The 15000-nt window shown below is 44.7% G+C and overlaps 2 protein-coding genes across 2 annotated transcripts in view; one reads left to right on the top strand and one right to left on the bottom strand.

Annotated features, from left to right (window-relative positions):
* The window catches only part of cfap300 (cilia and flagella associated protein 300), a gene marked incomplete at both ends in the record, with an annotated part of 9173 nt that extends 5405 nt beyond the window's left edge, over positions 1 to 3768 (top strand). The window contains one exon of the mRNA XM_083645734.1: positions 3637 to 3768. Within this exon, the coding sequence (XP_083501860.1) occupies positions 3637 to 3768 (132 nt within the window). The remainder of the gene's footprint in view (positions 1 to 3636) is intronic.
* A 5695-nt stretch (positions 3769 to 9463) lies between these two features.
* kcnq4 (potassium voltage-gated channel subfamily Q member 4) overlaps positions 9464 to 15000 on the bottom strand; it is a gene marked incomplete at its 5' end in the record, with an annotated part of 63101 nt that continues 57564 nt past the window's right edge. Inside the window, 3 exons of the mRNA XM_083645565.1 lie at positions 9464 to 10226; positions 11748 to 11886; positions 12017 to 12148. Of these exons, the coding sequence (XP_083501691.1) occupies positions 10023 to 10226; positions 11748 to 11886; positions 12017 to 12148 (475 nt within the window). The 3' untranslated portion in view covers positions 9464 to 10022. The remainder of the gene's footprint in view (positions 10227 to 11747; positions 11887 to 12016; positions 12149 to 15000) is intronic.

The following is a 15000-nucleotide window of genomic DNA, read 5'->3' as shown; positions in this document are numbered from 1 at the left end:
GGGAGGGAGAGCCAGGGTAGGGGTAGGGTCTAGGGTTGGGGGAGGGGAGGGAGTAGGATACGGGCCCGGATTAGGGCGAGGGTGGGGAGAAATGGGAAATGTGGAGGAGGAGAGAACAGAGAAGGAGAGGGTGCAGGGGAGGGAGAGCAGGGGGAATGTGAGAGGGAGGAGAGGGCAGAGAGGAGGAGAGAACAGAGAAGGAGAGGTGGGAGGGCGCAGGGGAAGGAGAGCAGTGGGAATGTGAGAGAGGGGAGAGGACAGAGAGGAGGAGAGAACAGAGAAGGAGAGATGGGAGGGTACAGGGGAGGTAGAGTAGAGGTAGGGTCTAGGGTGGAGGGAGGGAGTAGGATACGGGCCCGGATTAGGGCGAGGGTGGGGAGAAAATGGGAAATGTGGAGGAGGAGAGAACAGAGAAGGAGAGGTGGGAGGGTGCAGGGGAAGGAGAGCAGGGGGAATGTGAGAGAGGGGGGAGGACAGAGAGTAGAGGTGCAGGGGAAGGAGAGCAGGGGGAATGTGAGAGAAGGGAGAGCAGGAAGTGGCAGGGATTCAGGAAAATAGGGGAGAAGAGGAGAAGGAGCAGAGGGGGGGGAGAATGAGGAGAGAGCAGGAGAAGGGAGGGGGGGGCGGTGGGATGTGGGGGAGGAAAGAGCATGGAAAGAGAGGAGAACAAGAAGGGGGAAGAAGGGAAGAAGCGGGGAAAGGGGGAAAGAGAGGGGGGGGGGAGAAGATCAGACAACTGACTACTCTAAGCATTAACCAGAGCTAACTGGGACATAGTATCTAGCTAATCTACAGCCTAATCTGGCCTATCCTACCCTGCTCTAGTCTGATTTTAGCCTGAACACTAACAGGTCAGCCTTAGGCTGTAGCTAATCTATCGCCTACCTAAGCTGTTCTAAACCAACCGGCAGCCCTCGACCAGTGATGAAGAGCACCGATGCCCCCCGACCCGGCCCCCGCCCACATATGGCGTGGGAGGGAAGGCCAGGCCGGGACACAGCGGCACCCCCTCACCCCCAGTGAACGCAAGAAAACCTTTCCACCATATGGATCGCCGCATGGATTGCCCCAGTGACTTGGCTGAGGAGGAACCTTGTGAGGTCGTTGTGCTAGGGGCCAATTGCTGCGGCCCAGGCGGACCCAGCCCCCACGCGACCCGCCCCCCCAGCCCCCAGCCACCAGCATAGTGACCGAGAGCGTGAGAGCAGGCCACGCGGGGGACGGGCCCACCCACCAGGCCACAGCAGCGGACCCCCATCTGGGGACTCCCCTCCGAGACAGGCCGAGAGATGCCGGGCTAAACCATGCACAGAGTTTCCGATAATGAAACTCTGTGAATGGTTTAATATGGAAATAAAATGTACAAGAGAACAGAAAATTGAAAATGTAAAAAGAGTCCAACAGAAAGGATATAGAAATGTAATTTTTAAATTATCCTAAGATCAGGGAAGGGAGTTGAAAATCTAAAAAGTAGAAAGGATATAGAAATGTAATTTTTAAATTATCCTAAGATCAGGGAAGGGAGTTGAAAATCTAAAAAGTAGAGTCCAAAAAGAAATAGAAAATGCAGTCTTTAAGTGTTCGTAGGTTTAGAGAATACTAGTTAATTAGCTAGGTGACAAAAGGGTAACAAGATTGGGAGTTCCATGAGGATGATCTGAGGAATCCAAGAGTCCGCGTTGTTGAGGCTGGGGGGGGGGGGGGGGGGGGGGGGGTCCCCCCCTTCCCTTAGGCAGGCAGGTGACCAGGATGATGAGGATAGGGGTCGGTGGTGGTGAAGAGCCCGGGGTGTCAGACAGTAGATGGAGTAGCGGGTAGATGGCCTAGGGTGACGACAGGTGGCTAGGGCGATGACGGCCGGACCTAGGGCTGCAGCGGCGGGGGTGTACGTCAGGCCAATGAAGGACACCTGAGGGGGAGAGAGAGAAGAGAGCGGGGGAATCTGCGCAGAGGTGGAACTAACTCTATAGACAACAATAAAATTAGGTCAAAACAAAATTTATTAGGATTTTTTAGGATGACTAATACTATACTGCTAATTCAGGTCTAGGTAGTCTAGGTCTAAGTTTAGACTGATACTGCTGGCTTGTGATAGCCCGCTCAGCAGTTCAGGACTAAGTTTATTCACCAGCTATTTGATTTTATATCTGAGCTACTGGATCGGCTGATGCCATATTATTAAATTAGGTCAAGTCTATGTTTATACTGATACTGCTGGCTTGAGACAGCCCGCTCAGCAGTTCAGGACTAAGTTTATTCACCAGCTATTTGATTTTATATCTGAGCTACTGGATCGGCTGATGCCATATTATTAAATTAGGTCAAGTCTAAGTTTATACTGATACTGCTGGCTTGAGATAGCCCGCTCAGCAGTTCAGGACTAAGTTTATTCACCAGCTATTTGATTTTATATCTGAGCTACTGGATCGGCTGATGCCATATTATTAAATTAGGTCAAGTCTATGTTTATACTGATACTGCTGGCTTGAGACAGCCCGCTCAGCAGTTCAGGACTAAGTTTATTCACCAGCTATTTGATTTTATATCTGAGCTACTGGATCGGCTGATGCCATATTATTAAATTAGGTCAAGTCTAAGTTTATAATGATATTGCTGGCTTGAGACAGCCCGCTCAGCAATTCAGGATTGTATGTACTCAAGAGCTAATAAATATTTCTAAAGAATGACATCATCAAGCACAACTATCAAGCACAGCCAAATGATTGGGAGAATAAATGGGTTTTGAGTCTAGTTTTGAAGATTTCAATGGAGCCAGCTTCCCTAACTGACAGAGGAAGCTGGTTCCAGAGATGTGGAGCACGGTAAGAGAATGCTCTGCTACCTGCTGATTTTTTCTTAATTTTAGGGACGGTAAGATAATTACCGTCCTGTGAGCGGAGAGTACGCGTGGGAACATAGGGAATGATTAGCTCAGATAAGTACGGAGGTGCGAGCCCATGCAGGGATTTATAGGTTAACAGAAGCACCTTAAAGTCTGATCTGGCCTGAATTGGGAGCCAGTGGAGGGAGATTAAGACCGGAGTTATATGATCAAACTTCTTAGTTCTAGTTAGAATTCTAGCAGCGGCGTTTTGCACGAGTTGTAATTTATTTGTGCTACAAAGTGGAAGGCCAGAGAATAAGACGTTACAGTAGTCGAGTCTAGATGAAACAAAGGCGTGTATTAAGGTTTCGGCATCCGTTGCATTTAGCAAGGGACGGATGCTGCCTGAGAGCAGGTCACTGGGGGCTGGGTTTACCCAGGCTACACTACTGCTAGATTTTCTCCACGGTCACATGGTCTGGCTCGCCACTCTCAGTCCAGATAGTGTCGTTCCAGAAGTTTCAATTCTCTCTTTAAATATTATACAATTCATAGTTTCACTCACAGTCACGTTTGATGCAGTTTTAAAATACCTGATAGATTACACACTGAGGTCAGGATAATGATGAGTGAAAATCACCATTCATATGCTACTGCTCACAAACTGTATTCTGGTGAAAAGAAAATCCATTAATTTGCAGCTTTTGTGACCTTCATTTAAATTTGTCAAGTGCCACAGCAGCTGCTTCCTGTCTGTAACATAGCAGTAGGCTACCTAAATACTTACACAATGTTACATTTGTGCCCCGTAGGATGAATCCGGGCGATGTTACCCTGGGAGACGAGATGAGGAGCAGACATTTGCCTACATAATAGTGGACCCCTTCAAACGACACGTGGCTCTGTTCTGCCACCGCTACGGGACGGGCCGCTTCACGCTGTGACGGCTACAGACTCCAGGAAGCTGTCTGTCTCCCACTAGAAGGCATGGAGATGTGTGTCTGTACTAACAAAGACGTAAAAAAAAATGACCACAAGGCCGCTTTGAACCCAGGTCACTGTGAAGGACTGAGCTTACATGGTAGCCCACACACTCAACGCATGAATAAACAACAAATAAGCAATAAATCATTTTATAATTTACTTCCCCAGATATGTCTCTTAATAAAAACAAATTAATTATTTCTTCATTTTGTTATTAAATAATTTTAAACACTTTTTTGTGCGAAGCATCTTGCAAAAAATGCGAAAATGACCTGTATCTCAGTCTGATCTTTCTACTTTGGCTAGCTATTAAGGCCAAAAAACATCAAACTATCATAAAAAAACATACACCTATATAATGCCCTAAGTGTTGTTTTATTACTCATGAATTAGTTTTATTCTTAATATGTGTAAAATGATGAGAAAACGAACAATATAGTCTTGTATCCATGACATGTTGTCGTCAACCCTGTTACTTTTAACGAAAACACCCCTTCAGACATAATGGACTGTTCCAAAAGTTGTAGCATTTCCAGGAAGTGACATCACCTGCCTTTTTTAAAGATGATGGTGGAAAGATAAGTAAGTGACATCTGCTTTTAATTAATTTTCTTCAAGTTTTGTAATGTCTGACAGAGGGGGACGAGCACACTGTGTCAGCCCTGTTACCAGAAAAGCATACATTAAAAAGTTATTTGTTTGGAATTTTAAATGTAGATATATAAGATAATTTCGACCTCTCATGAATGCACACCATGTGGTGTTAGCACCTTTACCAGATGGCTATTAATGGCTGCCAACAACATTTTCGTCAACCCTGTTACCATTCTAGGGTTGTATTATTTTTGCCTATCTGATTGTCTTGTTTGTAAATGTATGATGTTTAATGTTCTATGTGGACCCCAGTAAGAGTACCTCATGCTTTGCATAAGCTAATGGGGATCCTAATAAATCAAATCAAATCGGTCATCTGTGTTCTGGTAGACCAGGGGTCAAAACCTGCTGTGTATGGGAACCCTCCTTTGCAGTATAGTTTATTGAAGAACATTTATGTTAACACTTTAATATCTTCAATTAATTAGAAGTGTAATAAAAAAGGGTTGTTAATGTATGCCTATTACCACTTTTATTTAAATATAAATCTTTTTTGTTACCCAAACACATGCACATCCCAGGCTTGAACTCACAAGCTTCACCTCAGTAGGCAGCTGACATACACAGTGTGCCACCAAGGCACTGCCAAGCTGCTGTGTTTCTCCTGTGTTGTTGGGCAATTTGAACAAGGTGCATTTTTACATAATACATACGAGTATGAAAGACAATGAGTTTTGGCCTGTCAGATGTGACTGGGGAGGGCATTCCAAAGGGAGAGGGTGGGTGCAGCAAGGCCCTGTTAGAGCACCCCCACCCCCCGTCACAGCTTTACAAAAGAGATCCCTGTGATGCTTGTCAAAGTGGATATACATTTTATGATCATATTCAGCCAGATAGTGACATAGGGATTTACAATTGTGAGCAATTTTATTTGATTAATTAACCGCTAAATCCGCCCATGCCAATATGGTGGATCAGTTGTTTTCAGGGGCAATGCTTTTCTAATAATTTTTTTATTTTACTTTTTCCCATTTCCAATCTGCTTTTCAGGATTGGAAAATTTGTCTTAAATTCTGCAGCATGGAAACTTTCACGATCGGCTACAAACATAAAATAAATAGTAATGTTTTGTTCAATTCAGAGCAAAAAGAGACCAAAACAACATTCAGTCCAAAGAGCTTTATTGAAACCAATAAATTAATAAGTTAGTCACGTGAGCTAATTTTACCCTTCGCAGATAAGCTTTCGTCTGTTTCTCTGTCCAACATCAAATAGGTGTATTTGTTTAGAAAATGGGAACTTTGGAAAAGCGCCATATTTCATCAAACCGAAAGTTCATCAATTGGAATTGGAAGACTTTGTGGTGATCCATTTTGTTTATTGCTTCAACGTGTTAATGTTTCATTGTAACAATATTTCCAATACATGAGAGTAGTTAAAGGGCGAGGGGCTGGAATGTAAAATGGCAGCAAGTCAGTGAATGATGAACAATAGTTTGTTATGCAGGACAGATAGAGACAGAAATAACGTGCAGGAGAGTTGTATCATGCATAGCATTCATGTCAGTTAGACAATCAGTTACTTTATCTTGGTTTCCTAGACTAGCGCCCCCTAGTGGCCTCAGAGGTAGTTGTGTGGAAGCTATTCTGATCTATGTGACATGCTTATGAAAGGACTAAGGACACATGCCTGGAGTTCCCTGTGATGAAACAAATGTCCATGCCTCCAGCCCCACGTTTGAGATCCCACACAGCTGTGAATGCAATGAGGGTGTCAATGCGCCGAGGTCCTGAAAAAGTTACAACCATGTGCTAAACATGTCCCTACTTGGTATTATACTGTATATTTTCAGAAAATATCAAAGGTTGCAGCAATCATAAAAGAATAACATCCCAAAATGTTGTATGTATTAATAACACGTTTCATTATGTTTCTTTCTTTTTTAGATCAAGGTTTTTGCAAAAAAAAGAGCATGGTTCTCCTTGTGTGATATCTCTATGAAATACAGTGTCTATGAAAATTTCTCCTCAAAGCAGCATTTATAGTTTGAGACAGAAGACGGACATGTCAGTTAATGCAGCCACACCAAAATCAGTTACAGAAGGACATGTCAGTTAATGCAGCCACACCAAAATCAGTCACAGAAGGACATGTCAGTTAATGCAGCCACACCAAAATCAGTTACAGAAGGACATGTCAGTTAATGCAGCCACACCAAAATCAGTTACAGAAGGACATGTCAGTTAATGCAGCCACACCAAAATCAGTTACAGAAGGACATAGAAGGCACAGGTCATTTCCATTCATGTCATGACTCGAGACTTTACAGGAGACGCCCCAAAATTTTTCTAATGCCGGCCGGGGGCCACCACTAACAACAACATGCAATACAGTGGTCTCACATAGGTTATCATGTAGCTCAACATTCCAGGTGACAATGAAGTGACAGCACTGTCTGTTCAGTCCAAAAAGAAGTAGGCATCTCTGCTAGTTCAAGCCCCAAAAATAAAGCTATTTAGCATTTCACAATGAAATCAATGCATAAGTGTACACTGCTCCGAAGCCCGGTGAAAGTGCCGCTATATTCCGCATGGCAACAAGAGCTCCAGATCGTGCCATGCTGGAAAGACAAGAGAGCTAAAGTACATTCACTGTTTAGGAATCTGGCTGGGTTTGAATGGAGAAGTGGAGCACCTGAGTCAACTGGCTTGACTGGACCCAATTACTGTGTCCGAGACCCCGGTGGGGAGAGGCGAAATGCTTTGATTGGCCGAAAGACGTTGAACTGTGTTTAGGCTGGCAGCAATTATCTGATGACATCGACATAATGAGCTCTGCAATTGTCAGACAATCTGTGTGTAGGGTTAGGTTAGTCTCAATGGTTGCCGTCATTGATGATTCAGGTTGACAAAAATACTACATTTATTTACCTTTTGTAAAGATCATGGTCTAAAAATGAAATATATTAAGTTAAATCCTACATTCACTTACAAAATCATAGACATTTGACATCAGCTGTTATAGATTATCCAAAATCAAGTGCATAAACACAATTACAGTAAAGGAATAAAAAACAAAGAAAAGGTAAAATTATACATGGCAAAATACAGGTGGTACATTTATCAAGTTGGATGCCAAAAGTATTTAAGTAAAGGAATTGCTTTCAGTGTGTGTGTGTGTGTGTGTGTGTGTGTGTGTGTGTGTGTGTGTGTGTGTGTGTGTGTTTGTTTGTTTGTGTGTGTATGCACAATTGCACGTGCACTCTCCAGTTCTGTCCACTTGCACAGAATATTCACTGTGCATGAAATGTCTCTAAGAAAGAGCTGTCAGTTGGGAAAAGTGAATAACCAAAGACAATAAAGTGGACTGGCAATCACAATAACAGCGGTGGGTGGAGACCGGATCTCAACCCTGCATACTAAATGTTTGTCGTGAAGTTGTAAAGCTGTTTCCTAAGACACATGCACTGATGAAAATAATGGCCTGGAAATCATGCTTTGACCTGGACATCTTACAGCCAATTCATCGTCCAAAACCGTACCATACCAGCCACAGAGTTTCTGTAGAGCCTCCAAGGCTGCTATGGCTGGATGGGTGACAATGGTAAGAGTCAATATGCTTTACACGAAGTAGATTCAATTATTACCGATTTCCTGAACCAGTTGATATGGGAAAACTGACCTGAGGCCAGATGTGAGCAATGAGGAGCAATGCAGCGAATGGGACGTAACCGTCTATATACTGACCCGGGATCAGTGAGGTCTAAATCTACAGGACAGGTCTGAGGAGCATGCGTGTCTGAAGGGCGGGCTGCAAGACAGAGAGGACTAAAGGGTCAGTAGCAAACATAGCTTTTGGTTACTGGAATACTTCTAGATATACATTAGACTCTGAAAGGTTAGACATGGGTGATTTTTTACATCTAAATGTGAATTTGGGCTTTTTAAAATCCATTTAGTAGAGAATTTCCTTTCTTGAAAGCAAAAGGGGAACACATTTCCTTTTCTTTTTTTTGCAAGTGGGCTTGTTGGAGACAGAACTTCTGAGGGAAGGAACTGAGACCAAAACACAAGGCATCAGCAAACGATGTAACTACACCACTGCACAGCACACACCAGCACCACTGCACAGCACACACCAGTCACTCCGACAAGCACGCAGGACTTTCTCACAGCTCTATTTTCACCGGACCATGTTGGGCCATTTAACGCAGCACTTTTAGGGACTCCCTTGTTTTGGGTGGACAGTGACCTGGGAGGTTGGGTGCTTTGGCGAGGCGGCTGTCAGTCCAGTCTGCCCATCCAGGTTCCAGGGAGCAGGTTATTTTCGGTGGCGACGCTCCTTCGGTGTTTGGCTGCTGATCTAGCGGTGTCGAATGTAACGGGGACACTAATAATTGCAGGTGGGACCTGAGCACAGCATCAAAAGGTGTGATGGCATCTGAAGCAGTGTCTGATAAGGTACTGAAAGAATGACTGTTACGGTACTAGTAGCAGGCCCGGCGTTAGGGGGGGCCTGACCGGGCCGCGCCCCCCCCCCATTCCCCAAACTGGCCCCACCATTAAAAAAAAAAAAAAAAAAAAAAAAAAAAAAAAAACGTTTTCCGTTTTAAAGTTTAAAACAGAATTTGGCTGTCATTAGGCATTGATTAACTGAATGCTATTGCTAACTGTTACTTTGAACATCCATTTGCAATGATTCTGGCTGGATATTAACTAATGTAAATTTGTCACAATGAATGCAATTTGTGCACAATGTGTAAATACATTTAATATTAATTGTTTAGGCCTAATTATTTGTAAAGTCACAACACATTAGAGATGTGTGTAGTTCTTCATAGATTTAGCCTCTTCATTTTGCTCTCAAATGCACCAGGTTGATGAATTTTACTTTAAAATGTACAAAATCTTCTTCCGGGGGACAATCCCCCTTGGGTAGCTTGGCCCCCCCAAGCTAGGGGCAGGCCCCCTCTGTAACTTGGGTCTGGAGCCGGGCCTGACTAGTAGCCCTATTTATGTCCAGACAAAGTCAACTGATTAAGCAACCTCTCAGATAGTCAACAGATTTAAGCAGCCAGAGACAGACAAATAAAACAAAATGTAGATGGGGGAAAAAATTAAATGTGATTTCTCCAAACATTTACAAAACTTCAAAGCTCAGAGTCTGATATCTACAGTTACAGCTTTAAAGTAGGCATAGATTATAGTATGAGGCGGTGAGTGAGTGAAACTGGTTCAGTAGTCAAGTAGTAGTTGTGTAGTGTTCATTCGTCCTCTCTCCTTCTTGAGAGGGGTGTGCGGTGAGTAGCTTTGGCTGAGGCTCTGTTCAGGTGGAGCCATCTGGTGGCTTTTCTCTGTATGTTCACTGCAGAGCTCTGGAAAACATTCACTGGAGGAAAATGGGCGAGGATGCAGATTTGTGATGGGGAAGGGGGGGGGGCGTCACAAATCATTGCAGACAGAAATGAAGTGACGAGGGAGAAAGAGACAAACCCCAGACAGAGATGTCAAGTTTAAGGTCGGCTTGCCAGAGTGATGATCCAGCCCGAAAGGAAGACATACTGTAAAAGGTTTGTGTCTGTGTTCTAACAGTGTGCACACTCCCAGCTTTCTCAGCCCTGTCATTCCAAATTGCTACTCTCAGAGTGGGAGATGTTGAGTGTGTTAACCGAGGGGAAGAGGTCTATGTGGTCCGTGGGACTCTGATAGTCTGAGGTCAGGTCTGGCTCCAGGAGAGAGGACAGGGTGAAGTGGGAGGAGCCTTTCTTTAGGCACTGGGAGTAGAAGTTGAGCAGGAGGTCCAGCTTGTTTTCTATAGACTGCACCTGGGCAAACACAAACACACATTGGAAGGTTTCAAGCTTATTTGGCCCGTAGTGTTGATTCATTGTGATTTTAATGTCAAGTTATAAATTATCCCTTGGTTTCAGTTGGCTTCCCTGCTTGTCCTCGATCATTTCATGGCAGCTATTTTACACCCACCACAGGATGCATTACACTTTTTTTTTTTTTTACATGAACTGAGGACAGAAAAGAGAGTGAATGACCATGGAGCAGAGCCAACCAATAATAATATTTGTCCCTGACTGTCATTGACTGACTTATTGTTGAAACACATAGAGAGGCAAAGTGGAACATCACTTCCTGCTTTCTCCCTGTACCAGCGCTGCGAAAAATATGAATGGCGGTGGACGGAGAATAAGGTTACTTTTTTGATCCCGTTTGAATCGTGCCACGGGGTGCCAACGCTAATTTTGTCAATTTAAAGCATAACTTTCCATGTCAAAAAAGTCACAGTTTGTCGTCAAACTGCAACGTAGGGGTTAGTTTCGTATAAAACCTACATAGCTTGTGGAAGCTCGTGGCATGTTGCCGGTCTTCAGCTTTGCCGGTAGAGAAAGTGACGTCACTTAGGCGACAGTGCATGTAGTCTTTCTGATTTATACTTATAGTGCAATAGTTTGACGACAAACTGTGACTTTCTTGACATGCAAAGTTATGTTTTAAATTGACAAAATTAGCGTTGGCACCCCGTGGCACAATTCAAATGGGATCAAAAAAGTTACCTTATTCTCCATCCACCGCCATTCATATTTTTCACAGCGCTGGTACAGGGAGAAAGCAGGAAGTGACGTTTCACTTTGGCTCTCTATTATGTACTTTGACATACACAGGTTCGCTGTGGTGCACTGCCACAATATCATCCCAGCTGCCACAAATTCAAATGTTAGTCAATGTATACAAATGGATCTAAATTGGTTTGCTAATATGCGCAGATCACATAATATTTCTTATTTGGGGATGCATAGACCAGCAGCATTGTAGACTACTCAATCTGACAGATCTCCTAGTGTGGAAAATGTAAGTGAAACTTAAACTCCCACAATTTACTCCAAACTCGCATAGTAACGTGATTTGTAAACAATAAGAAGGTTTAATCGGAGATGTGTCAAACTGCATAGCACTCGGAGATAAGATGAGTGCAGTGCAAAGACTGGCATATTGCATCTCCTCTGGATGTCACTGGACACTGCTGTCTGTACACTGTAGGTAAGGACAAGTCATTAATCCTACTGAAATTAATTGCTCTGAGTCTACTATACTGTATGTGTAGATTCAGACTCCAGTTGTCTGTCGCAGCAGCTGCTTTAGACACAGCATTGCCCTGAAAATGTTGACTTTTCAGCAGGGAGGATGAATCTTCTCGAACCTAGATCAAACAGGGCTCCAGTACCATTTATGGACAGAAAGTCATTGGTCAAACAGCTGCATTTGTGGTCCAGTTAAAACTAGGTTTGCCTCCTTGAACACTTTGTTAGAAAAATTAAACCAATTACCACCCCTACCTGTTTCTCCACGTGGACTACACGTCCCATCATGCTTAGTTCATCCAGTACGTCCAGCTCTGGTGGTGTCTTCTCTCCCTTATCAGAGCGTAGCTTCTTATCTTGCTGGACGGCTCCTCGCCCAATGATCTGGTCCACCCTTTCACACAAACACAATTATGGAGAATGTCATGATTTTTTAAAAACTTGCAGATTATTATTATTATTTTTTTTTAAGCAGCAGAGTAGTAGTGCGTTGTGGATGCCTAGTGTACACGTGTGAGACGTACCGCATCTGCAGGCTCTTGATGCGGCCCAGCATGTCCAGGTGTCCGGCAGAGTACTGCTCTATGACGTCCTTCACATCGTACGGACGCAACGTCTCCTTGAACTTCCTCTTGGCCACCAGGAACTTCAGGATCCTACACGCACCCACCCACACATGCACACGCACAGACACACGCGCACACACACACACACACACACACTCACTCACACACTCACTCACTCACACACGCACGCACGCACACGCACGCACGCACGCAGACACACACGAACACACACACACACACACACACACACACACACACACACACACACATCAGACCCACAGTAATTGTTCCTCTGGGCACCTATACGTGCCGCACACAATCTGGACCTCCAGTAAACCTTTGGAAAAATGCAGAGGCAAGGCAGCTATCAAAGGAAGCGGGCCTCCATGAGAATAAGAAGATTAATTACAGTCAGAGTGACCTTATCATTCACAAACAGTCCCATAAAGAGAGCGGAGGAGCAGAGAGATCCAGAGGGAATCCCCCCCGCCCTCCCGCGGCTAAACGCCGTGGTTACCATTGTGATGATGACAACATCGCCGGGGGACATTTTGCTTATCGGCACTGAGACACGCGGACTGCTGTTTCAGCAATTAGCAAATAGCCAGAGATACTTGTGCGGACACAGACACCTCTATCAGAACGCTCCCCCATTTCTCTTGTCAGTGTGACGGCAGCCATGTTGGAGGGCCCACCGGTCGAACGCAGCTGCTCCCTCTCGCAGCGCACACAGCTCCTCCTCCTCCTACTCATCATCATCATCATCATCGTCATCACCACCACCGAGGAATGTTGACCCAGCAGTACTGTACCCAACAAAAGCATCACTGACAACTCCCTCTGCCAGAGTCGCTCTGGACGTCATATGAGGGAGTGTAAGACATGCGAGAGATACTGGGAAGGAAGTGGAGGGAAGTGTAAGCGTGTGTGTGTGTGTGTGTGTGTGTGTGTGTGTGTGTGTGTGTGCGCACGTGTGTGTGTGTGTGTCTGGTTCTGTGTGTGTGTCTGGTTCTCTGTATTGAGTGGGTCAGTCGGTTCTCGTCTTATCACTTGGGCAATAGGCGGCCCAGAGATGCTGGCTCCACGGAAGGCCGGAAAACACCGAGTGTCAGCGCGACAAAACGTACACACTCAAGCTGTCATCTCACCCCGTGATGGATTGCACCACAAGTCAAGCCAGGAGAGGAGGAGGAGGAGGAGGAGGAGGAGGGAGGGAGGGAGGAGGGAGGGAGGGAGGAGGGAGGGAGGGAGGAGGGCAAGAAAGGAGAGATCTGTTTTTTTTATGAGGAAACCCTATCTCTCACACCCAGATGGGCTAAGTCCACTATAATACTCTCGCTTGCCTTCAAAGGAGAAGAAAGGAGCCGCATGCTGGAGAGTGGAAGATCAGAAATGTTCAGCTGTTCTAAGAAAACGTAAACACATGCATACAGTACATACATACATACGCACGCACACACACGCAAGCACACACACACACACACACACACACACACACACACACACACACACAGTACACACAAATACATAAATACATACATGCAAGCATAAATGCAATCATACATTAATTATACACACACAAATACATATGTGTACATAGGTGTTTTTGTGCATGTATCTATGTTGTGTGTATACTATACACACAAACATAGATACATGCACAAAAACACCTATACATATACGTACACAAATGCATACACGTGCACCAACACTTACACGGACACAAACCTGCAGACAGCGCACACACACACACACACGCACACGCACACGCACACGCACACACACACACACACACACACACACTCACTCACTCACACACACTGAACACGGGCTACGCTGGAGCAGGTGAAATCTGAACTTCTGAGAAGGGTCACTTTCTAAAATAACTACCGTTAACGATTGTTGAGGTCTGCAGATCTTGCATATGTGCCGCAGCCATGTAGTGTGGAGGAACAAAGGGTGGGGGGGGGCAGAGAGGAAGAGTGGGGGTCCACAGCTGGTACCATAGCAGCCCGTCAGCGCACTCTTCCCCCTCACGCAGCACTCTTAGTTCTTGATGACTCCTGGGGTATTTTTTGCAGGCGGTCTTTTCTTATTTTGCAGGTAGGTGCAGATATTTATTTATCTATTTATCTACTTTGCCCAGGGTGCGTCTCAGGTGTGGGTAAAAGAAAGGTTTGGGGTAAACAACAGAGAGAGGGGGACTTTCGATTTGTCCCCTCCAAGGGTTTCTTCAAAATGCTGATGGGTGAAATGGCGTTCATAACACACGGTCAGGCTTGAGAGTGCCCCCCTCCCTGGAAAAAAAAAAACAGAAAGAAAAAATGTCCACCTACAGCGTAACAGTCACCAGCAGTGGCACAGTACAGCTGGCACAGCACACTGAAACACATTATATCTACTGTTTGGAAGTTGAGGGAAAACACCGCATGGCAATGACTGGAGGGACAGGCGGTGTCATCTGTGCCCCCAAAAGGCTTGGATAGCTCGTGCAAATATTTCTGCAATTCAGCAAACTTAGATTCACCACCGTCCCTGATGGTCTCCTACGGCACGGGTTTATCTATGTGACTTAGGAATGACTGTTATGCTGACACATAGCCTAGGTGGGCCAAGCAGGGCGTGCCAATGCAGGGGCAACACTGACTCCTCGGCAAATATGTCTCTACCCGTTAAGTGAACAAAAGTCAACACAAAAGCTACGTACTGTATTCAATCATTCTTGGGGGAGGGGGATACTGTGTAAACATATCGCTAAAATATATATATATATATATATATATATATATATATATATATATATATATATATATATATATATAGCTGGAAACTCTCAAAAGATGATGACAATAATTCAATAATGTAGCACCATCAGAACGGCAGACATGTTGGATTTGTTAAGGAGGAGTGCCACAGTACAGAAATATATCAGGCCTCTGTCT

This window comes from Poromitra crassiceps, assembly GCF_964638095.1.
Source record: "Poromitra crassiceps genome assembly, chromosome: 11".
NCBI classification, from domain to species: domain Eukaryota; kingdom Metazoa; phylum Chordata; class Actinopteri; order Beryciformes; family Melamphaidae; genus Poromitra; species Poromitra crassiceps.
This window is presented reverse-complemented; position numbering and strand designations above follow the sequence as displayed.